Genomic DNA, 25,451 nt, shown 5'->3' on the forward strand with positions numbered 1-25,451 from the left:
CCAGCGGAAAGTGATACGCGTCCGAAAGAGGATCATCAATACACATGATCGCAAGAGATAGTATTACATTTCAGAGAAGAGATGCCACTATCCAAGTCTGCTCCAAAGCTTGAGAAATTTACTTCGTGGGAAGGCTATACCTTTTAGGATCAGCCAAGAAAGTAACTTTTCCAAGCTTTATAATCCACCTTATGTATCTAACTCCTCTCTCCTATAACTCCTCTTTCATTTTAACAGGGCTTGGAGTTGTGTCTGAATGGTTTCTTAGGCCCCATACAGACAGGCCAAAATAAAGCTGCTTTGGGTCACTTTGGAGGTATGCTCTTTAAATGATGCATGCGTCTTAAGAGTCCAGTAGCTGCACCAAAGCTGCGCTCCAGTCCTTAGGACTGGATCGTGGCTTTGGTGCGGCTTCTGGCTTCTTAGGACACATGCCTCATTTAAACAGCAAACCTCCAAAGTGACCCGAAGCAGCTTTATTTTGGCCTGTCTGTATGGGGCCTTTCTTTCAGCCAAGTCAAAATGCCAGCAATGGAGATAGCCAAACATTATCCTGCCTCCGTATTCTGGATCGACCGCTTGTTTTATTGAGCATTAGGATTCAAGAGAGAAAAACCTGGTGCTACGTCTATGTACCACCGCAACACATATATATATAGCCTGAACCCAAATTTCCCATTGAACTTTTGTGATGTGGGAGAAAAAGTCACAAGCGCTGTCCAAAGTCAGGGACCATCCAAGTTGAGCAGGCCCCACATAAAATGGACACTATCCAGATTTAGCCAAACCATGAACTGGCCAGCTGGTATTAGAAGGCCAAGTTGGTCGAAATCTAAGCCAACCTGAAGTGTAACTACATCCGGATCCACCTTGTGCCACTTGTTGTGCAGGTACTCCATACTGAACAACAGTCCCCAAGAGTAACTTTTGCAAACTTTGCACAGCACAAAGGAAGGTGGCAAACCAGGGCTTTGGTCAACCTTGAAGCAACCTTCTTTCTACAGTGAGGAATGGTCCAATAACATCCCTCTTATCCCTAGTGGAAGTAGCAGCCCAGCTTTTCGTGAGCAGGAAGGGACTCTCTGCCATGTGGGTACTACAAAGACAATTCACCTTCCCCATTTGAATCAGATAAACTGGAACAACATAGCCAGTCAATGGGAAATCTAATCCCATGCGCGCACACATTCTGGGAAACACTAGATTTGCCTCCACATCTCAGTGCAATTTCCAAAACTGCCACTCAGCCTTCGCTCCCCTGGTTTCAATGAGACTACTTTTTGCTGGATTGTCCTCTTAAAATGGATGCTAAAAAGAAGCGGAGAGAGGGATGCTGAGTCTAGGCTATAGACAGAGAATGTATGGTCCTGAATATCCATGCGCTATTCACCCCAAACCACATCACTGATGGGAATTTGAGTTCAACATTTAAAGCAGTGGTCCTCTTCCTTTGGTCCGCCACGTGTTTTGGACTTCAGCTCCCAGAATCCCCGCGCTTTGGCCATGCTAGCTGAAGCTTCTGGGAGTTGAGATGCAAAATATGTGGGGGATCAACGTTTGAGAACCGCTATTTGGATCAGTAACGGAGGCGAAGAGTACTCTATGGCTTGAGTCCCAATGATGGCAGGTAGTGTTCCACTCATAGTTCTCACACTGCCGCATCCTGAGCCCCACTCCGCCCCAGAAACTACTTCTGCGGATTGCCAATCCCTGTGGGACAGCGCAGATTACCATGCAATGGATGGGGAAAGATCACACATTCAAGACATCCAAAGTGGGATCCAATCCGCCGGGATAAACACAGACAATATGTCACCCACTGCCACACTGTTGAAGGTGAAGCTCCTTAACGGTATTCAAATCAAACAATATAGAAGACTTATGGCTTGGATCCTATGGCTCATGAAGAGAAGCAACACAAAGAAGCAAAAGGAGTACATATTCCTCAGTGGCAGAGTCCACAGAAAGAGAAAGAGAGAGATGGACGCAAGGTCTGACAAGCGAGAAAAAGAAGCACCTGGACTCAAACGCTGCCGCACAATTACGCAAATCTCAATGCAAACGCACCACAGCCACCCATGCACACTCTCTACTACCCTTAGCGCAGAAGCCCCGCAGGCTTTTATGAACCCTCTCGCCAGCTACGTCCATGGAAATGCTTTCTTTAAGGCAGGAAGTATTTAAGTTAAGGTAAAGATACCTTTATTTAATTCTTTGTACCTGTTAAAGTCATTTTTTGTACAGATTTTTGTGTTTTTTTTTCCTTCTTCGTCAAACAACAATCGCAGAAAACATAAATAGTAAACCTTTTGAACGCCGCCGAAAATTAAACTGCAAAAAGTTCTCTGGAAGACATTCGTCAAAGGCCATCTTAATACTTGGGTTGTGGTTTCGTTTCGGATACAATCAAGCGGAGAGGGATCGCCCGCAGCAGAGGAAACAAAAACAGCGCAGGCTTAATTCTTGGCCGGGAAAAGAAAAAAGGCCAGTCGTGGGGCCAAGGTGGGATAAAGCCATCCTTTCCCAGCATTATCACTCAGCAAGACCGGCGTAATGGTAAAAATAGAAACAAAACCAGGTAATAGCCTGCTATGGTCAATCGGAACGCTGCTCCTTTGCGCAATACCTCTGCCTCGCCTTTTGGTTACCGTTTACGACGGCTGCGGCTGAGCACATTTCCAGCATTGTGAGGAAACGATACTACCGGCGTAAGAAAACCCAGAAGGGAAGCCTATGGCCGTCGCGTTTCTGCGTAAAATGATAAATCCCAGGCAGCAACCAAAGGATCGGGCAGAGAAGAGCAGGCACTGAAGGCATGCACACAGCTCTGTACTATGGGAAACAGACCCTGCTAGTGTGGGCAGCAGTGGCGCTGGAAAGGAGAGGAGCCCCACATCAGCCCAGGTTTCAGCACAGAAAACTGCCCAGCCGAACCCAGTTTCTTACCGCCGGAGGTATTTCCACAAGACCGGCAGAGGGGCGCCTTAACCGCCCCAATCCTACTAACGTAATTAACAGTGATTTCTTTCGTTTTCAACACAAAACCCATCATTTCGCTATGAGGACCAACCGATTTGGAAGTCTGATTTTTCTATGTGCTGCAACAAACCAATAATTCTGTGTTTTCCAAGTCAGGGGTAATTGGGGGGAAAAATATAGGGGGGAACGGGATGGGGAATCTATTTGAAAATATATATATATATAATCTATATTTTAGGATTCATTTTTTAGATTCGTTCAGATTGTTTTCCATGTGGCACATCCATGGCTTGGAGGCTGCCTTGAACCTCCAGTTTCGCTCCACTGGAGGATGCCCTTTGCAGAAGCCGGAAATTTGGGGTTAATCCCGTTTCGAGGGATGGAGGCAAGACTTCCCAGGAGGAAGAAAACGTCCTGCTCTCAATACTGTCACAGCTCCGAGCGATCGACTGGAAAAAAATCCGTGATTAAGAGCAGAAAGGGTACCGACGCTCCCAATATTGGCCCGCTTTGCTGCTCCTGTGCTTGGGGATGATACAACCCCATTTCCCCTCAAGTACGCTTTTATGCACCACTGATTCAAAAGGAGAGGATGGGAAGCCAGAGGGGGAGGGAGGTTCCATGGTTTTCATTCTTCTTTCCCAATCTGTAATTCTGTGCAACGACCAACCTTGATACTATCACTGAGAGAGAGAGAGAGAGAGAGAGAGAAGAAGAAGAAGAAGAAGAAGAAGAGAGAAGACAACTTCAAGAGCCCTCAATATTTCAGCATGATGGGAGCAGGAGGGACTGCTGCCCTCGCTGAGGTTTTGTCCTCATGTCCTTCTGCCGCCCAAATCGGGGTATTATTATTTTTCTTTTTTCCGTGGAGGAAGAGGGAAATGATTGCTGTTGATTTTGTCATAGGTTCATGCGCAAATGCTCTGGCCGCTTGGAGATCATGGGGAAGGCTTGCTTTTTGTACGGCCCGGTGTGCGGTTGCCGGATCGGGAGCGGAGCCGAGGCCTCTCCGCAGACCGTCACGTCCATTTGCTCGATCCCGCCGGTTTCCATCGGATACTCCACGGGCGCCTGAGCGTTTGCCACGCCGGAGGAACTACCTCGTCCCCAGAAGTCCCCAGGAGAGAACTTAACAGGGCTTTAAAAAAAGAAAGACAAGAGGCATCATAGAATCAGAGAGTTGGAAGAGACCACAAGGGCCATCCAGTTAATCTGCTATATAGGAATACACAATCAAAACAGACCCAGAAGATGGCTATCCAAACTTCAGAGTCTGATGAAGGCAACTGTGCAGCATTCTGAGGGAGCCCTTACTATCAGGAAGTTCCTCGTAATGTTGAGGTGGGATCTCTTTTCCTATAGTTTGCATCTATTGCTCTGGGATCTATTCTCTGGAGCAGCAGAAAACAAGCTTGCTCCATCCTCAATGTGACACCCCTTTGAATATTTAAACAAGGCTATCAATACAGAAAAATGTGGATTTTTAAGCCAAATTGTATGAGTAAAAAGCAGGAGAACTGAGTTTGGCTGGTTGAATTTCTGGTTTCTCTTACTGTCTTTTAAACCATCAACCTAAGCCCACAGTATAACTATTAACTGGGCGTAACAGATCGGGGGTGAGGAACCTTGACGATATGAAGATTCCCTCCATAAGTCTGGCCCTTTCTCTGGAGGGACTGCCAGTGCCTCACACTTCCATACTTCACTGATCAGAGAAGATGTGGGGCAGATGAAGAGCAAACTGAGCTATGAGGCCTGGAGAAGCACTGCTTCAGGTTGTCCAGCAACCCAGCATCTCCCCTGTACAATAACCCTGTAACATAGGATCTCATTCATCTTTTGGAGATGGCTGTTAGGCTGGAGACAGAGCTATCTGAAGGCTACTCTCTTCTGATTCTATAAAGAGAAAGCTTTCTTCTGCTTTGAATTAACTGAAGTGTTGTTATTTCTGGGAAGGAAAGGCACAGTACTTTCCCCTTTGGGGAACAGGCACAGGCCAGAAAACGCACCAGGGCTGAGAGGTTAACAAAGAGAAGAGAAATACCTGACTGGCGTTCGTGGGCTGCCGATGAATCTGCGAGGTGATCGGATTTTTGGTTCAAAGGAAAACTTCTCTTTTACGCTTTCAAGTACGGATGGAGCCACATACGTAAAGCCCTAGATGATGGAGAACAAAAGTAACCAAACACCCCCACCGCCCCCCAGAAAGACACAGAATGAATGCTTTGCATTATGACAGAAATCAATCTTGAAAGCCCAGAACCAGCACTGCTGCCCCAAATCCTATCACCCAAAACCAGAGCTTATATACTATTGAAAAACCATTGACTGAAGCGATCATTCTAAGGCTCTAAAAAAGCCACTGGTGGCTGTTACATCTGCAGTACTTTAAACACAACTCTTTCCTTACTCATTTCTAACACTTACTGCAGGCTGCAATCCAGAATAGAGCATTGGACTCTGGCATCTCATGCTGGCATACAAAAGACATAACCTATGTGTAATGAGCTGGGGCTCTACCACTGGACAGATGGGTTTTAGAGTCCTTATTGGCAGCATGGCCAAACATTAACAGCTTTTCGGTGGTGGGAAAGAGTTAACTTGTATTAGTGTCCCTGTTGGGTGCTTTTTACATTTGCTTTGTAGTTCAAGGATGGGACAAGATGGAAGGCGGAGAACCAACTGGGCGATGAATATACCCCCTTGGGACTCAGTCTTCCATTGGCCAGTGTTTCTCTGCTGTGTAACATGAGCTACATCATTCACAATCAGTAAAGATTACGTTATAGCAGTTATGTGTGTCCAGCACCAAAAGGACTCTTGGAGAGACCTGCATATGATTGTGGATTGCTCTTCTGCAGCACCCAGAGAATAGGCTATTTTCTTCCTTTCAAACATCTAACCCCCATCCTGTTTTCTACTTACCACGAAGACCTGGTTGGCACTTTCGCTGAGAGCAGAGTCGTCAGGGCTATCGACAGGAGTCTGACGGGTAAACTTTGCGTCAAACTGGCTCACATCCTCTTCGGATTGCTTTGTAGAAAAAGAAAAAGAAGAAACCACACACAAACGCACACACGCACACAAATGAATAAAGGCTTTGGAGGTTAAGCGGTTATCAATCAGAACAGCTTTAGCTGAAGACGAAGAACAAAGCCTCCAGATGGAGAAGCATTCTGCAGAGGCAAAACCTGGAGAGTGCCAGGGTCCTGAAGCCACCAGTTGAAAATCTCTGTAGCCAACTGGACTGAGAAATGAAGGCAAACGGGAGTGGGAAGGGAACCGCGGAGCAAAGAAAAGGAGCACAAGGTTTGAAAAGAGATGGTTGAAAGGCCAGGAGTCGAAGGAGACAACGCCCCCTCCCACACCTCAGGCACACACCTGTATTCCAATACTCTACAAAGCATTTGTTACACCAGTGCTACTCAAACTGGTGGTCACTGGCAAATCTCCACGAAAGAAAGAAACACTGGTATCCAATGGGGCCAAGTATAACGCTAGTCCCTGGCACACAAGATGAATATCATTGCTGGTCCTCCACATCAGTTACCCTGAGAAGCACTAGTCTATACGTGCTCATGCAAAAGAAGCAAGATCTGGCCATGGTTACACGCACCTTAGTTACGTCCCATCTGGATTCCTGTAACACATTCTATGTGGGGATGCTTTTAACAGCGTTCAGAAACTTCAGTTGGCCCAAAGAACTATAGACGTTGCTAAATGGCTCTGGCTACAAGCAGCGCACAATTCTCCTGTTGCGACAGCTCCATTGGCTGCTGGTTCAACACAATTCAAAGTGTTGGTTGTAACCTTTAAAGACCTATACAGATCAGGTCTAGGTTATCTGAAGGACCGTATTCTCCTATAGGCTTCTGCCTGTGTTTTGAGGTCCTCTATGGAGGGCCCTCCTTCTCTGCCACCAAAATATTCAGGTAAATATCAGAAGATAGATGAGGACAGGGGTCTCCTTGCCTACATCCGAACAACAGAAACACCACAGTACAGGACACTAAATTACACAGCAGTTTACGATCTGAAGTCACAGGGAAGTTGCTACATACCAATAAAGGTTTAAATGGAGGTTCCACCTTCCGCGCAAGCAGCTCTTCCCAGTTAATATGCCTGAAGAAAGGGTGAGCCTAAAAAACATCATGTCAGGTCAGAACCAAACCAAGGGAGGCTCAACAAAGACATGTAAAAAGGCAGCCTCATGTATTTTACTAGAACACAAACCAAAGCAAGTATTTCTTCGCTACATAGCAGAGGAACTGGAATACAGACAGCCAATAAAGTGCATAAGACAAGACATGAAACTGACCTGCCAACCCTTAGTGGGGTTGTAGCATAATTGGGACAACAGATTTACATGTAGTTGCACTGCCATGAAGTGGTAACTTTTGGGAAACCGAGTAACTGGGGTTTCTGGAGGAAAAATCTTATCAAGAGCTATATCCTAGAGGGGTTTTAGTATTAAGGAAATGCAAATGTTTCACATGAAGAATGTATTGCTTCAGTTATTGCCTGCATGGTTGCAGAAAAACTACCTTGCAGAACCCAAATGGCTAGCAGGGAACTGGAAAAAGACACATTTGGTCTCCTTTCATTTAATGTACAATAGAGCATGAGTTATTGTGTGGTTTTCTATCCCATCAGTGAGCAATCTGGGTCTCAACTCTTTAAGGCAGATGTCTAAATCAATACTATGTAATCATTTTTGAACAGAGCTCCATTTTAAATCAATGTTCGCAATGCTTGGTCGATTGTGTTGTCGCTCTTTCCAACTGGCAGTACAAGACATCACCTGCCTGGCTCATAAGAGGAGGGTGCCCCATCTTTTACATTTCATCAAAACAATTGAGCGACGTATACCTGAACTTCTCCAGCATCTCCAGGACTAGCTCCTAGACGTGAGGCAGCATTTCTCTTTAGCAGCTTGGAAAAGAGAAAACATATAAATATTCACAGGGGGAGAAAACACTCAGGGACTCCAGAATACATTTTGCTACTTCTGGAAAAGCTCTTCTCTAGGTTTAATATCAGCTCCCTTGCAAGCAGAGTTAGTATGTTCAGACCGTTCATATAGCATTGATAGTGCTATCAAGGTGTTGCATTATCCTACTGTTTGCAAAAGCAGTGTCAAAACTGCTCTGAAAACTGCAACGAGTAAAGATGACTTTATGATCTAGAGCAGTGGTCGCCAAACTGTGCCCCCCATTAAGAGATTTTGGACTTCAGCTCCCAAAGCTTTCCTACCTTTTTCAGCAGATCTCTGGCTTCTTGTGTGAGGTAGGGAGGCAAGTTGAGTTTACACTTGAGAATCTTGTCAATGGTTTTCTTTCGGTTTTCCCCAGTGAATGGGGGCTGGAGAAGAGCACAGCGGCAAGGTGGGGCAGAGAGAAAGAGAAGGAAAGAGAGCCATGAGGAACTGGGCACAGGAAAATAAAAGATCTGCACAAAAACAGCATCTGCTTCCACATCTCTTCCTCCCCTCAAACACTCTTATTAAAACAATGTTTATGCAGAAAGGCCTAAAGCACCGTTTGTGAAACAACACATATGGGAACTTGCTTCCATTGCTAAGCAGCAACACAATGGGCAAGTAGATATTTGATCGGTTGAGCGTAATGTATGTATGTATGTATAGAATGTCAAGTAGGACTGGGGGACCCATGACCTTCCAAGTGTTAGGGGACTACAAGTCCTATCACCCTTGACCAGAGGATGATCTCTTTGGGAACGATGAGACTTTGACTACAAGGCTGTGGAGTCAAGAGTCATGGAGTTGGGAGTCAAGCAATTTTGCCTGGAATCAGTGGAAACGTACTGACCCCAGATTAAAATATAAAAACATACACAAATATACCAATATACTGTAATTGTAAAAAGTAGTAAGGAAACGACAGCTTATGTTAGAGGCTCTGTTCATCTTAATAATAATAATAATAATAATAATAATAATAAGTTTTATTTATAGACCGCTATTCCGCAATGATCATAGCGGTGTACAGTAAAAATTGAATACAATACAAATACAATGTGACAATTAAAGCAGGGAGAAGTCTCGTCCTTCAGGCAGTCCCTGACGTTGCTGGGTCTGCCTGATCGCTCCCTCTGAGGCCAAGATGACAGTTGAGGAGGGAGGGGCCTCTTCCTTCAGGCAGTCCCTGATGTTGCTGGGTCTGCCTGATCGCTCCCTCTGAGGCCAAGATGACAGTTGAGGAGGGAGGGGCCTCTTCCTTCAGGCAGTCCCTGATGTTGCTGGGTCTGCCTGATCGCTCCCTCTGAGGCCGAGATGACAGTTGAGGAGGGAGGGGCCTCTACCTTCAGGCAGTCCCTGATGTTGCTGGGTCTGCCTGATGGCTCCCTCTGAGGCCAAGATGACAGTTGAGGAGGGAGGGGCCTCTTCCTTCAGGCAGTCCAAGATGTTGCTGGGTCTGCCTGATCGCTCCCTCTGAGGCCAAGATGACAGTTGAGGAGGGAGGGGCCTCTTCCTTCAGGCAGTCCCTGATGTTGCTGGGTCTGCCTGATCGCTCCCTCTGAGGCCGAGATGACAGTTGAGGAGGGAGGGGCCTCTACCTTCAGGCAGTCCCTGATGTTGCTGGGTCTGCCTGATCGCTCCCTCTGAGGCCAAGATGACAGTTGAGGAGGGAGGGGCCTCTTCCTTCAGGCAGCAACATCAATCGAGTTTGTTGCAGAGTTACTTTCGTAACCTGAAGGACGAGACTTCTCCCTGCTTTAATTGTCACATTGTATTTGTATTGTATTCAATTTTTACTGTACACCGCTATGATCATTGCGGAATAGCGGTCTATAATTTTCTATAGTCTTTAGTTTTAAGGTATATCCTGTACTTCTATTAAAGCCTTTTTGAAATTCAATTTGTTAAATCTCGAGTTTGTTGCAGAGTTACTTTCGTAGGAATTCAGGGCAGTCTTCTTGTTCAGAAATTTCAATCAAATAAATGTATTTGATGTTATATCAATCTAAGTAGTCTGATATTTCACGTGGTGGACATGAAATGCCTTGTGCTACCATTTTACTCCAGCTAATCTTTGTATTAATAATTCATATCTATTTTCCCTCTACAGCCTACCTCCAATGAACCTTTAAAAATCACCTCTGGGAATGTTTTTCTTTTGAGAAAGGGATGGAAAGTTATGTAAGATTTATGCAAGAAGGGGAGAGGAAAGGAATAAGAAGGTAAAGTATGTGATTGAAGGTATGAGTATGTGTGTGAAGACAGGAGTAGATAGGGAGGGTTATATTAAGGAATGAAGAGAAGAGAAGAGAAAATGAGAGGGCAAAGGAAAGAGAAGCGATAAAGAAAAGACTAGAAAGATCATAGAAGGGAGTTAAGAAGAAGGTGAAGAGGTTTTGGAGAGAGAGAGGACAGATTCAAAGTGAGATGTAGAAGGAAAAGGTTGAAGGTTGTGGTAGATAAAAGATGGAGATTGGGGTGAGAATTGTATGGTTTGCTATGTTTGCCAGGTATGTTGGGTTGACTGTTTAAAATATGTTATGTTTATAGAATGTACTGTAAGAACACAATAAAAATGGGACAACACCCAGTCTGCTGGCACTGGATACCAAAGTACACTGTAGCTCTTGGCCACAGAGTCTAATGCAGGCCATATAGACAAGAAGACAAGATCTCTCTAACAGCAAGAAACGAAAATAAATAAAGCGACTAAACACATGCAATAGAGAAGTGTGCACCTACTGCTCCAGTCAGCATGTCATACATCAATGCCCCCAAACTCCACCAATCCACGGCACGGTTGTGCCCACTCCTCATCAAGATTTCAGGGGCCCTGGAAGTGACAAAAAAAAACCAAACACACACAAAAATGGTACTATCTTTCATAACAGCTGAACGGTCAGCCTTAAGAAACATAATAATAATGCAATGGTTCTACAGAGAGGGCCTAAAATGGTAGCACCTCTTTTTTCTCATTCTGAATGGCTTGTAAATATCTTTGTCTGGGGTGAACAGATGCTGACTTCAAGTGACCGGACAAAGCAGTTATTGTTTATTGATATAATTATATCCATGCTTCAAACCAGTCTCTCCTAAGCATGAAGCTGACCTGTTCTCAATATCACTTCAACTGTGACTGATATCAGGTCAATGCAAAACAAGTCACTGGGAATGTAGCAATCCTGAAGTTAGGTATTTGACTCACCTGAACGGCAAACATCCCTCGAAAGTTGCACCCAGATAAGCAGGTGTACACTTGTTTATGACCTGCAGCCCAAGCGACACAATTTATGATTCACAAAGCATAGCTTTATTATTTGAAAAACTGACCTGCTCATATCAGACCAAGTCAGAATTTCAAATTCAGTTGCAATTTGTTTTAGGGGTCAACGTGTCAAGATGTCTTTGCCTTTGGATCGACAAGTCATAAAGAGCGTGATATATGTTGCCTTGCTGAAGCTGTTAACAGTACCTGCAAGCGCAATGAGTCTGAATTCTTACATTCGGGATTCCTAGGCCTGTTACACTGCCAAAATAAAGCTGCTTCGGGTCTCTTTGGAGATATGCTATTTAAATGACGCATGGGTCTTAAGAGTCCGGAGGTCGTGCCAAAGCCACACTCCATTCCTAAGCACTGGAGTACAGCTTTGGTGCAGCTTCCAGATTCTTAGGATGCATGCATCATTTAAACAGCATACCTCCAAAGAGACCTGAAGCAGCTTTATTTTGGCAGTCTGTAACAGGCCCTAGACTCTTATCAAGACTGGTTTACATTGATCTAAAGAAAGCCACAGGTTACCAAAACATCAATGTGGTACAAACGGCTAGTATAAGCATCTAGAAAACAACCACAATACCTGGGCTGAAGAGCTACTGAGTAATTGGTATAGCTATGTATGGAATTTAATATAAGAATATAAGCAAGTAAGCTGAGAACTGTATTTAAGGGAAGATTAAGTAGCTATTTAGATCAATGAACAAAGACTTAAGCTATTGTACAATGTTCTCCCCACCCCATTTCAAAGACAGTTACTCTAGATCAAATCCTGTTGTGGCCTTTCTTAATCTGATGCCCTCCAGAGGATGCTAGGGTTGGGATAGTTACCTTAGAATTGTTACAGATCCTCTAAATACAAAACCCATAAATATTAATGAAACTTGCTCTGAGGCTTATGGAGAGGTTAGGTTAAAAACCCACACCCAAACATAGAGCCAAGTTTTTAGAAAGGTAAAGTTTAGCCATTACCCCCAGACCAGAGTAATACTTTTCTGTTTCATCATGCGGGCTCACATGTATTCTATTGTTCCACAGAATGTATGTGTGACAGTTCCATCATGAATGGATTCTTTGCACAGTCCAAAATCTGTAAGCTTAACGTGACCTAAAAGAGAACAAAAAATGAAAATTGGAGTAAAGACAAAGAAGCATTTGAGAGCAAAGCATCATATCAGAATACAGTTATGTGTCCCAAGGTGGTGGTTGCTGTTGTGTACCTTCAAGTTGTTTCTGACTAACGGCAATCCTAAGGCAACTTAATCATGGGGCATTGGCAAGACTTACTCAGAGGAGGTTCACTATTGCCTTCTTCTGAGGCTGACAGAATGTGACTTGCCCAAGTCACAGAGATTCAAACCTTGGTTTCCCAGTAACCTAGTCAAACTCTTAACCCTGACTCTCAAGTGTTCCAAGAATGGCAGTTCAAGGTGTGGTCTAAATCAATTAAAAAGCAAACACCTTAAAAATGAGAATATTAATTATATGGCATAAATTGGTACAGTAGCAAGAAAATCACAAACTTAGCTTTGTCTCCCAGAGTCCCAAACTGCTGGGCAGAATTTAAATGTTTTACTACAGAGTGTTTCTTCAGGCAGAGTATTCTATGACAGCTACAGCAGAGACTGTCTTGCTCATACAGATCACCATAAAGATTTTACATGTTATCTAATTCCGTAAGGACCACCACACTGATTGAATAAGATCCCCCTAACCCAAACCACACAAGGTTGACAGATCACTAACAGCACTTTGAACTGAGCATGGAAATGAATCCCAAGTTGCTCTCTAATCACATCAAAGTGATTGAGCAGCTCAAGATGCCAATTTTCTTGGCTTGGCGATAGACTTGTCAGCAAAACAACTTGATGTTGTATTTCTAACCTTGATGATTCAGCATGATGTTTTCTGGCTTTAGATCTCGATAAATGATCCCCTTCTGGTGCAGATGTCCCAAAGCCATTGAGATTTCAGCCAAGTAGAAGCTGCAAGGCAAAGATTTGCTTTAGGACAGAAAGGGGGATAAACTTGCGTTTCACTTTAACATGTCTGTGCTATTCAATATCCAGACATCACACCAAACCGTGGTTTGCACTAACCACAGTTTAGACCCCAAACCACGATTTCAAGTTCTGAATGTGTCCACCAACCCAAAATATAGAGCTGTTTTGACTGGTCCCCTTTCATGCTCATCCACTCACTTGAGGAGGGGACTATAAGTCAGCCTAGACTTCATGCCAGACCATGTTTTGTGTGAACAAACTGTCCCAAACTGTCATTTTTAACACTCAATTGTTAAGTACAAATTATGCAACTAATTAAAACCCCATCTCAGCCTTCTCACATGACTTGAAAGCCGGCCAAATGTCTCTTACCAAGCTGTGTCTTCCATAAATATCCCCTCTCTCTCCAACTGCATAAACAGTTCTCCTCCTACGTTGGGAAAAGAAAGACATAAGGAATAAGCTCCTTTTCCTGCTACACGTAAAGATGAAAAGCAGTATGAATGGCTGTACGCATGTGTGTGCCCTAAAGTCACCTGTAGACTTATGGTGACCCCATGAATTTCATAGGTGTCTCTTAGGCAAGCAATCATTGGGGTGGTTTGCCACTATCCTTCCTGCGAGATATAGCTTACACAGCACCTAGTATTTCCTTGTGGTTTTCAACTTCCTTTCCTACTACGTTCAACTTCTTTCTCCTCCCTACATTTTTTAATAGCAGGTGTGCACTGCTCACATCGTTTCACTGAGAGAATGGATTGTTTATTTACTTTTCAACCCAGACATACATCTCATGCCCACCTTTAGTGATATAGACAATTCCATTTCTTTGGGCTTCTGCTCTATTGCAACCCAGGAACATTGTGCAATAGCTAGATGTCAGAGATGAAACATTTCTGTTTTGGAGACTAGTCATTGGACCATTATCTCAATATCTGTTGCTAGACATAACCCATATACATCCAGTCTCCCTTTTGGAACAGAGACCTCTTACAGACTGGCCAAAATAAAGCTGCTTCAAGTCATTTTGGAGGTATGCTCTTTCAATGATGCATGCATCCTAAGAGGCCGGAAGCCACAGCAAAGCCATGCTCCAGTCCTAAAGACTAGAGAACAGATTTGGCACTGCTTCTGGACTCTTAGGACGCATGCATCATTGAAACAGCATACCTCCAAAGTGACCCAAAGCAGGTTTATTTTGGCCTGTCTGTATGGGAACTTAGTTTAACTGCAAACCTCACAGCTACATCTGGCCTAATTTTTGGACCACTCTGTTTTTTTGCTTCTATTTTGTTTCCCCTTGCTAGCTGAAAAGTTCTGGACACCTCCAAAAGACATAATGTTTTTACCACAAAAAAGCACTCGATAGTAGCAGAACCTGACATTTACTGCATCCTTACCACTGAGATACTCAAGAATGAGGTAGAGTTTTCCACCCGTCTGAAAGGCATAAATCAAATCAACGATGAAGGGATGTTTGACTTCCTCTAAGATGTTCCGCTCTGCTTTCGTATGAGCTGTATCTTTTGCATTCCTAACAATCATGGCCTACGGAAGCAACAAATCAATAGTAAAAGCCATGTTCTATAAAAATTTACCATTACAGAAAGAAATGCTTATCTTACCTGGAATCCATTCATTTCCAGGAGAGAAAGGACAAACATTCTTTGGATGGGTTGCTCCTCCCAGTCGCTCTAATAGGCACCCAAATGACGCTTTTCCCCTTGCCTTTAAAAAGTGTCCTATCAGACCAGGAGCAAGCTATCCAAACAACGCTCCTTCCTTCTCCACTGCGAAACAGTGAAAAAAGCCGATAGAAAGAAAACAAACTCATTTGAGACGTGGTGTTGGAAAAGCATGCTGAGGACATTGTGGACAACCAAGAAAACTGTTTTAAAACAGATTGAGCCCAAACTTTCCCTGGAAGCCAGAATGACTAAACTGAGGCTGTTGTACTTTGGCCACATCATGAGAAGGCATGAATCATTAGAAAAGACAATGATGTTAGGAAAGGTAAAAGGCAGCAGAAAGAGAGGGAGACCATACGCCTGATGGTTAGATTGAAAATAAATAGTAAACTCCTGGACAGGTGCAGATCAACAAAACACAGGGCTTTGCTCTAGAGTTTGTTGAATAGTCAGTGTGTTGCCTTGCTTCTCAAAGCCAACCCAAAGGTTGCCAAGTATCTGCTTATGTCCCTTCTCTGGCTTGCAGAAGGCAAAACAGGCCAGAGCTGGCTACTAGTATTCCTAATCATACCCAACTATTTACTGTATATACTTAGGTATAAGTCTAGCAATTTAGGTCATAAAACTGACCCAAAAAACCTGAGTCGACTTATCCATGGGCCAATGTAGGTACTGTACTTCAACTCCCATTTTTTAAAAAGGGAACCATCCCCGGTGAAAGAAAAGTGCAATTTGTTCTGGAAGCACTGACCTCCCTCTATTCTCTCATCCAGCCAGCCTTTAAAGTGAGCACAAAGTTATGTCTGCTGGGTTTTTGTAAGTTCTTTGGCACCGTTTTCCTTTGCTTCATCCTTTAGATCCTTTGCTACACGCCCCTAAGTTTTACCCTCGACTTATCCTGGGGTCATATAAAAATCCATACTTTTGGCCCCCAAACCTGCCCTCGACTTATAAATGAGGTCACCTTATAGTCAAGTATATGGGGTATATATCAGACCATTCATTCTCACACAGGCCAGTGTTCTGGCAATTTCTTGGCTTACGATTACGTTCAAATCTGAATAGTTCCTATTGGTCCTGTAGCTATTCTTTCATTTAGTTATACTCCAAGGATTCTTTCCTCTGGCACTAGAAACTCTTGTTTTATTCCTTACGCTGCTCCCCCCCAATTTCTTGTTAAAAAGCAATAAATGACAAAGGACAAGATCTATCACATCGTTATGTATCTCTTTAAATCCCGTCCATCTCAAATCAATGGGATTAAGTGGTTGGCGTCTCAGGTAGATTACATCCAGAGCAATTTCTTTCCAAAGATTGATGAGCGCTGGAAAACACTTCTAAAGGCAACTCAAAGATCCTGCCGTGTTTGCTATTCTTCTATGTTATGATAAGCAGTAAATGAGAATGCTTGTTTGAATGACTACCTGACCTTCAATCAGTGTTTGAAAGAAAATGAAGCAGGGCCCCAAAGATTTCACTCATGCGCAAACAAATATGGAATTTCGCAGGCATCTGAGAAAATTGTTACTGGTGACTGTTCTCAAAAAAGAAGAGAAGTACACAGTTTTAATTACATGAAGCCCTTTTTGTAGCTGAATTAAACAAAAAACCCATCAACTCACCTTTTTAAGCACCTTCATGGCAAATATTTTTCCAGTGTTCGCTCCTGTCACCTTCCGAACTTGAAACACCTGCCAAAAACATGTTTTTAAAATAAAAATTACTAAATGTGTAATTAAAATACATAAATATTAGCAGTCGCCACAGTGGTACGTGTTTATGTTCCACAGTCGGCGTTTGACAGAAACAGGCTGTGGATTTTAACTTGCTGACGAAATAAAACAAACCAGAGATGCTGCCAACACGGTTTCTTACAGGCACAGGGCCAGGTTCCTTACCAAGCTGCTACTCTGCAGCGTATACTCAAGTCAGGGATATAGAACATTATGGCCTTCCACATGCAGAACTACAATTCCCATCAGTCCTAGCCAGCATAGCCAATGGTGAAGTAATATGGACCATATAGTCCAAAAGCAACTGCAGGGCCACATGCTTCCCTACTTTGGGTCACCATGAATTTAGGAGCTAATATATCAGTCATCCTTCAGTAACAGGACTCTCACAAGATGGCTCACTGTCGTACCATTATATATAAATGTAATATAGCATCATCAGTATATACAGTAACAAAGTGTTTTAAGAACAGAAGGTAGCCTCAATTAACAATTCTATGAATCTATGGCATCAAACAGACAGGCCAAAATAAAGCTGCTTCGGGTCACTTTGGAGATATGCTGTTTAAATAACACAGGCACCTTAAGAGGCCAGAAGCTGCGCCAAAGCTGCGTTCCAGTCCTTAGTACTGGAGCATGGCTTTGGCATGGCTTCTGGCCTCTTAGGATGCATGCATCATTTAAACAGCATACCTTTAAAGTGACTCGAAGCAGCTTCATTTTGACCTGTCTGTTCGGCCCCTATGATTCAATTAATTCTGAGACTATGGAGAACAGGACCAGTGACAGCAACCACCATTACAGAACTATCCAACAACCATGCATCAGCAGACAGCATAAAACATGACCACCAGCAGATTATCCCCACATTGTAATCTTTACCAGAGTCCATGGGACATATGTGAACTTCTTTCCTCATCTTCTACACCTAAATTCTCACTAAAAACTGAATTGGCTAAACCTAGGGATGCCATAACTTGAATCTGAGTTGACCGTAAACATCAAAACACTGCACAGCTTATCTATAGGGCATGGGTAGGCAACCTTTTTGAGTCGGGGGCCGGGTTGCTGTCCCTCAGACAACTGGGGGGCCGAAGCCGGAGCTTCCACCCTCCGGGGGCGGAGCCGCACATGGGGGTGGAGCTTCCACCCTCTGGGGCGGAGCCACATGCCAGGGCGGAGCTTCCACTATCCAGGGGCAGAGCCACATGTCAGGGGCGGAGTTTCCACCCTCCAGGGGTGGAGCCGCATAATATTTGCAAGAAGCTACTAGGGCCGGGAATGCCATAACACAGGAAAAACGCATGCACACTGTCTCAACCCACAAAAGAGCAAGCAAGTCCATGTGGGGGGATTTTACAAAGAGAATACCAAAGGATAACAACAACAATAATAAGAGCAATATTTGCAAGAATGGAAGCGACTAGGCAAGGCCACAAAACAGCAAAAAATGCATGCCACTGTCTCAACCCACTTTCTTTCTCTCCCTTCCTCCCTCCCTATCACTCCCACCTTCTCACCTTTTCTCTCTCTCTCTTCTCCTCTCCCTCCCTCCCTTTCCTCTCCCTCTCACCATTTCTCTCTCTCTTCTCCCCTCCCTCCCTCCCTCTCCCACCCACCCTTTCTCTCTCTCTCTCCTCCCCTCCCTACCTCCCTCCCTCCCTCTCTTTCCTCTCCCTCCCACCCTTTCTCTCTCTCTCTCCTCCCCTCCCTCCCTCTCTCTTCTCTCCCTCCCACTCTCTCTCTCTCTCCTCCTCCTCTCCCTCCCTCTCTCTTCTCTCCCTCCCACTCTTTCTCTCTCTCCTCCTCCCCTCCCTCCCTCTCTCTCTCTCTGCCTCCTCCTCCTTCCCCCCCCCGCCCCTCCATTTATAGGAGGGAGGAGGGCGAGGCCAGGAGGGAGGAGGGCGGGGGCCAGGAGGAGGTGGGCGGGGCCCATTTGAAGGCCCGGTGCGGCTCCTGGAGCCCCGTTTCAGGGCTCCAGAGGCCGCATCGGGCCTCCCAGGGGCCCGGTGAGGCTGCTGAAGCCCCGTTTCAGGGCTTCGGCTGCCGCATCGGGCCTCCCAGAGGCCCGGTGCAGCTCCTGGAGCCCCGATTCAGGGCTCCAGAGGCCGCATCGGGCCTCCCAGGGGCCCGGTGAGGCTGCTGAAGCCCCGTTTCAGGGCTTCGGCTGCCTCATCGGGCCTCCCAGGGGCCCGGTGCAGCTCCTGGAGCCCCGATTCAGGGCTTCGGCTGCCTCATCGGGCCTCCCAGGGGCCCGGTGAGGCTGCTGAAGCCCCGTTTCAGGGCTTCGGCTGCCGCATCGGGCCTCCCAGGGGCCCGGTGCAGCTCCTGGAGCCCCGATTCAGGGCTCCAGAGGCCGCATCGGGCCTCCCAGGGGCCCGGTGAGGCTGCTGAAGCCCCGTTTCAGGGCTTCGGCTGCCGCATCGGGCCTCCCGGAGGCCCGGTGCAGCTCCTGGAGCCCCGATTCAGGGCTCCAGAGGCCGCATCGGGCCTCCCAGGGGCCCGGTGAGGCTGCTGAAGCCCCATTTCAGGGCTTCGGCTGCCGCATCGGGCCTCCCAGAGGCCCGGTGCAGCTCCTGGAGCCCCGATTCAGGGCTCCAGAGGCTGCATCGGGCCTCCCAATGGGCGCCGCTATTTTGAAGGGCAAAATGGCGGCCCGAGCGGCCGAAATCGGTGGCGATTTCGGCTGCAGAAGGGAGCGGGGGCCGGCAGAAAGGCGCCCACGGGCCGGAGGTTGTCGACCCCTGCTATAGGGCAACCTATAAAATTCACATGTATGAAGCATGAGTTAATAAATCTGGGAAACAAGGCAGAAAAATAGTGGGTGGGACATTATTTATACAGAAAAGGGTTCACTGTGGCCTAATTAATTGGCCACAGTTATCCAGGGGTCTGTGTATATATGTGCCTTCAAGTCCCCTGTCACCTTATGGCAACCCCATGAATTTCTTTAGGGCAATTAATACTGAGAGGTGGCTTTGCCAGTTCCTTCCTCTGAAATCTAGCCTACAGCACTTGGTATTCCTTGGTAGTCTCCCATCCAAGTACTAACCATGGCTGACCCAGTTTAGCTTCCATGATCTGGCACCTTTAGGGATTTAGGTTGCATAGGCCTGTTACAGACTGCCAAAATAAAGCTGCTTCGGGTCTCTTTGGAGGTATGCTGTTCAAATGATGCATGCACCCTAAGAATCCGGAAGCTGCACCAAAGCTGCACTCCAGTGCTTAGGAATGGAGTGTGGCTTTGGTGCGACCTCCGGACTCTTAGGACTCATGCGTCATTTAAACAGCATACCTCCAAAGAGACCCGAAGCAGCTTTATTTTGGCAGTCTGTAACAGGCCATAGAGATCTTTTCCAAGATGCCAGGAACTAAATCTAAGACGTTTTGCACACAACTGTAAGACTGTGTCAAGAACACAACCCAAGTTGACTCCACCACAGTAGGCCAGGGTTTCAGGACTGCTCACCTTTCCGTAGCCACCTTTCCCAAGAACACGTAGCAACTCAAAGCATTCAGGGCGTATCTTTTCAGGACCTCTGTTCACACTCGTTTCTGAAATCTCAAACTTTTCACAATGTTCCATGCCACTAAAAAAAGAGAGAGGTACACAAGCATGGTAGCCTTAAAAACAAAAGTTGGCAGGGAGAAATAGCTTATTAGCATGATATTTTCATTGAGTTCAATGAATATAGGATCTGCACTATGGGATCAGGCTACAGAACTGCAACAATCCAGACACCTCACTCTTGCTCAAAGCAGTCATTTAGTTGTACGGAGGTTTACTGTTGCTGCACCCTGGCTTCATGGCAAACTGTTTTGTTGTTCTCTGAAAGTCTACCTGTCCTGACTATCATTTTTTCTTTTACATACTTACAGGTCGTATGGGCCAACTCCGCCGTGGTCCATGCTTTCGCTCAAGTGACCCTGAAAGACAAAAGGGTTTTGAAAAGGTTAACACCGCTGTGTATAGCAGACAGTTTAGGAAGTGTTACAAGTGCCGCTTAAACATTAACCTGAGCTTTTAAGATGCGACAGCCCCGAAAGGCTGCAGAGAGGGCTTACATAAGCACAGTCAGCGCAAGGGGATATGGTAATTCCTATGCTGAGCTTCTGAGGAAGCTCCACGGCATTCGACAGGAGAGTTGCCAAATCCTCAGAGCAGCAGACAGGGACTCGACACTCTTTCGCCAACTGCACCGTTGCCCAATTTTGCACAAAGCCTAGTCGCACATTTAACTCTGTAAACCAAATCTTTTCCAGCTCCTACCTAGCCACCAGTAATGTTTCACCCTTTTATGTTACGTTACACAATAAAAATCTGTTTCGCTACTATTTATTCAATGCCCACCTTATTCACACAACGGCAGGTACAGAGATCACATCCAGAGCTGTGCCAGCAGATGTCTGCTTGTGCAATGAGGCTTTCTTGACCCTTCTTCCCTATTACAGCTGTTTTATAAAGTATCTGGTGGCTGAGCGGACCTTCAGGAAAGCCCCAGGGCTGTAGCATTGAAAGTACAAGTCTGCAAGAGGCACCAGATCCATGTAACTTGGGAAAGTTAAAAGAGTGGCACCTTGCCTGAACAATATGCCTCCCAATCTGTTAACTAACCATAGTTAGTTTCCATCCTTGGAGGTCTTTAAGCAGAGGCTGGATGGCCATCTGTCAATGGGGATGCTTTGACTGAGAGTTCCTGCATGGCAGAATAAAGGGGTTGGACTGGATGGCCCTTGAGGTCTCTTCCAACTCTTATGATTCTATGGTTAACTCCAACTGGGTGTATACCCAGAAGTAGCCATGTGGACCATGCACAAAAGTATAGCAAACTCCACACAAACATACACAAATACTCTGGTGACATCTTTCTTAAAGCCACCCAAACGGTTCAAAATATAGGACACGAGTTTCCGAAGCTCACAAGCATCTTCTTCTGTATGTGGCAAAGGCTAGGTCACAAAGGAACTGCCTTTGCTTTGAACAACGGAGACAAAAGGCAAAGATCTCACATCAAGGAGAGGTAGCATTACCTTATGCTCATTTTTATGCCTTGGTCGTGCTATACTACCTTGTTGCAGAACTGTGATGTTGCACAACCAATGCACACTGATATACAACACAAATGCAACTATATAATCGAGGCATATTATTCAACACTATGCAATCTGCCAGGCATGCAGGACTCTGCTTTCATAACCTTCATAACCCGCAACTGTCCACCCACTTACATAAGGGAACTTATACATGCGAAAGCCACCAACAGGATTGGCAACCTATGTCTCCCATGGAAATCAACCTGGTAAATAGGTGCAGAGATCCTAGCCGCAGTGTCTACTGCTAAAACTAGAGGTGACAGGGCCTCATTTTATGGAGAGACTCCCCTTCCTTACCATCCAAGGCAAAAATCCTCCTGCCTTCCACTTAACCATCTCTTCCATCTTCAGTACAACCTGCTCCCCTATGAATGTCTCAGTCCAAAGATCATTCTTGCAAATGATTCTGAAGCTGGAAAGTCTGAACGGGTGGCATTCATTGTGCCACCCATTGGTTACTATGGGCTTGAGCTCCGGGGTTTTTCCCAATCCACAGAGGTCCCAGAACTAAACTCCGATGGATGGGAAAGGTGCACCGTGCTTGTATTGGTAGCGTGGATTCCCTTACTACTCACTTCTTAGGTTAACCTCCGAACACCTTTATATTAACAGGGCGTAGATCATAGAATCATCGAGTTGGAAGAGACCACAAGGGCCATCCAGTCCAACCCCATTCTGCCATGCAGGAACTCTATCTTTCAAACTATTTTAAATGTAAGTTCCTTGGGGCAATAACTGACCTTTTTAGTTTTACTTGGGTCCCAAACACACTGCGGAAATAACCCAGTCTGGGACCGCTTTAACTGCTCTGGCTCAATGCTAGGGAATCCTGGTGTGAGACATTTAGCCTTCTCTGGTGCCAGGGTAAACTACAATTCCCAGGATTCCCTAGCACTGAGCCAGGGCAGCTAAAGCGGTCTCAAACCGGATGATTTTGTGCAGTGTGTTTTGGACCTTACTGCTTCAGCTTCCCTGAACTACAGCCAACTTCATCTCACTGGAAGTCATCTGACATCTCGGAAGTCCCTCGAGGGACCCACCCAAAAGCCGATAAGGCATTTAGCTCTGTAGGTGTTAACAAGGCTCCTTGTCACAACCGCATTTTATCAAGCCACCTTGTGTTGACACTTTTTACAAGGCATAAGGTGACAGCTACTAATTTAGATGGCAAATCTTGCCAAGGAAGCCCCAGGATAAGGCCATAGCCTTATAAGTCGGAAGCAACTTCAAGGCACACAACAACAACAACAACAAAAGGGAAACTGATGGAGAAACGAGTCTCTTTAAGACTACTAAAGGTGATGAATACATACTATGTCCAGAGTAAGAGGCAACCAATCACCCTGACTTTCTGAAGGCAATTCCTTGCTCAATGTTGCAAGTAAAACCATGGTCTGGATTGAACTCTGGACAGGTCCAAATGGGCTCTTAGATAGAGTACAGTAAAGGACACTTTGGGCTCTTAGATAGAGTACAGTAAAGGACACTTGTCCCTCCACATTTGCGGCTTTGATTATTCACGGATTTTATTAATCTGTTCTCTCTAGGAATATCTAGGTCCTCCAACTCTATGCTCAACTGTAACCAAAAGTCTCTCTGAAGGACCAAACACTCCATTAGGCATTTGTAGCTCCTCCAGCGCAACTCTATGGTCAATGTCTGTTGGATGTTGACCACAGAGTTGCCCTGGAGGACCTAGGTTCCTAGAGAGAACACTTCGCCAGGCATTTGTAGCTCCTCCAGCGCAACTCTATGGTCAATGTCTGTTGGATGTTGACCATAGAGTTGCACTGGAGGACCTAGAGATTCCTAGAGAGGTGTTCTCTCTTTGTTATTTGCCTTTCTCCACATTCATGGGGGTCCTGTGCCCCTAACCCAAGCGAATGTGGAGAGGACTACTATGAAGTATTAGTAACAACAGGCCTAACAATGCAGTAAGTGCTGGTAAGCAATAATAATAATTGTGCAACGATCTCAAAAGAAAAGAATAGTAGCAAACACTCCGTGGAAAAGGTAAGCAAGGAATGACAAGAATTAGCCTTAAGAGGCAACAAAGCCATTACTTGAACGTAATAGCAATAGTGACCATGATAAATAATAAAGGGGTAGGCATGGCATAGTGCTTGCAGCGTACTTTCCCATAGGGAAACATTGAGGAACACTTGCCCATAGGGAAGCCACACATTCCCATAGGGAAACACTGGAGAACGCTTGCCCATAGGGAATCATTGGGGAAGGCTGGGCCATAGAGAAGCCATACTTTCCCATAGGGAAACGTTGGGGACTATTTGCCCATAGGGAATCATTGGGGAAGGCTGGGCCATAGGGAAGCCATACTTTCCCATAGGGAAACGTTGGGGACTATTTGCCCATAGGGAATCATTGGGGAAGGCTGGGCCATAGGGAAGCCATACTTTCCCATAGGGAAACGTTGGGGACTATTTGCCCATAGGGAATCATTGGGGAAGGCTGGGCCATAGGGAAGCCATACTTTCCCATAGGGAAACGTTGGGGACTATTTGCCCATAGGGAACCATTGGGGAAGGCTTGCCCATAGGGAAACCATACTTTCCCATAGGGAACCATTGGGGACTATTTGCCCATAGAGAGTCATTGGGGAAGGCTTGCCCATAGGTAAACCATACTTTCCCATAGGGAACCATTGGGGAATGCTTGCTCATAGGGAAACCATACTTTCCCATAGGGAACCATTGGGGACTATTTGCCCATAGAGAGTCATTGGGGAAGGCTTGCCCATAGGTAAACCATACTTTCCCATAGGGAACCATTGGGGAATGCTTGCTCATAGGGAAACCATACTTTCCCATAGGGAACCATTGGGGACTATTTGCCCATAGAGAGTCATTGGGGAAGGCTTGCCCATAGGTAAACCATACTTTCCCATAGGGAACCATTGGGGAATGCTTGCTCATAGGGAAACCATACTTTCCCATAGGGAACCATTGGGGACTATTTGCCCATAGAGAGTCATTGGGGAAGGCTTGCCCATAGGTAAACCATACTTTCCCATAGGGAACCATTGGGGAATGCTTGCTCATAGGGAAACCATACTTTCCCATAGGGAACCATTGGGGACTATTTGCCCATAGAGAGTCATTGGGGAAGGCTTGCCCATAGGTAAACCATACTTTCCCATAGGGAACCATTGGGGAATGCTTGCTCATAGGGAAACCATACTTTCCCATAGGGAACCATTGGGGACTATTTGCCCATAGAGAGTCATTGGGGAAGGCTTGCCCATAGGTAAACCATACTTTCCCATAGGGAACCATTGGGGAATGCTTGCTCATAGGGAAACCATACTTTCCCATAGGGAAACCTTGGGGGCTATTTGCCCATAGGGAATGATAGGGACCCCTGTGGCCCTTGCCCTCCCCGGGGTTCCCTTCCTGGGCCCTCCTCACTCCTTCCTCCAGTTCCTCGTCCGAAGCGGCCTCTTCAGGCTGGTCCAGGTCGATGTCGAAGACGCCCGCCATGGCCTCGCCCTCGGCGGCTGCCCCTTTGCCCTCAGGAGGAGGCGGAGGAAGAGGCGAAGGCGAGGTTCGAGAGCCGAAGGGGCGCCTCATGGGCCCAACGCGTCCAGCCCCAGCGCCGCCATGACGGCCGCCATCGCCCGGGAGCGGCAAGGTCCCTCCCCACATACTGCGCCTGCGCGGGCCTCGGAGGAGCCACTGCGCAGGC

The 25,451-nt window shown here is 45.9% G+C and overlaps 1 protein-coding gene across 1 annotated transcript; it reads right to left on the reverse strand.

Annotated features, from left to right (window-relative positions):
- Positions 1-2,187: 2,187 nt before the first annotated feature.
- Positions 2,188-25,395, reverse strand: LOC149301472 (ribosomal protein S6 kinase beta-1-like). The gene is made up of 15 exons (XM_089484356.1): positions 25,175-25,395; positions 20,533-20,582; positions 20,125-20,245; positions 16,545-16,613; positions 14,635-14,782; positions 13,607-13,664; positions 13,116-13,216; positions 12,249-12,339; positions 10,700-10,790; positions 8,233-8,340; positions 7,849-7,911; positions 7,041-7,118; positions 5,905-6,012; positions 5,024-5,136; positions 2,188-4,117 (listed from the first exon to the last, which is right to left on the reverse strand). Exons 1-15 carry the CDS (start codon positions 25,334-25,336, stop codon positions 3,880-3,882), a joined length of 1,599 nt encoding a protein of 532 aa, XP_089340482.1. The 5' UTR covers positions 25,337-25,395; the 3' UTR covers positions 2,188-3,879.
- Between the last annotated feature and the right edge of the window lie 56 nt (positions 25,396-25,451).

This window comes from Sceloporus occidentalis, unplaced genomic scaffold, assembly GCF_023333645.1.
Source record: "Sceloporus occidentalis isolate IW3139 unplaced genomic scaffold, rSceOcc1.0.p SCAF_21, whole genome shotgun sequence".
In the NCBI taxonomy this organism is placed as follows: domain Eukaryota; kingdom Metazoa; phylum Chordata; class Lepidosauria; order Squamata; family Phrynosomatidae; genus Sceloporus; species Sceloporus occidentalis.

Coding starts and splice junctions, on each gene's coding strand:
- LOC149301472 (XM_089484356.1), bottom strand. CDS start 25,336: ATGAGGCGCCCCTTCGGCTCTCGAACCTCGCCTTCGCCTCTTCCTCCG. Junction 20,583..25,174: donor ACGAGGAACTGGAGGAAGGA/GTGAGGAGGGCC, acceptor TTTGTCTTTCAG/GGTCACTTGAGCGAAAGCAT. Junction 16,614..20,124: donor GGAAAGGTGGCTACGGAAAG/GTGAGCAGTCCT, acceptor TGTTTTTGGCAG/GTGTTTCAAGTTCGGAAGGT.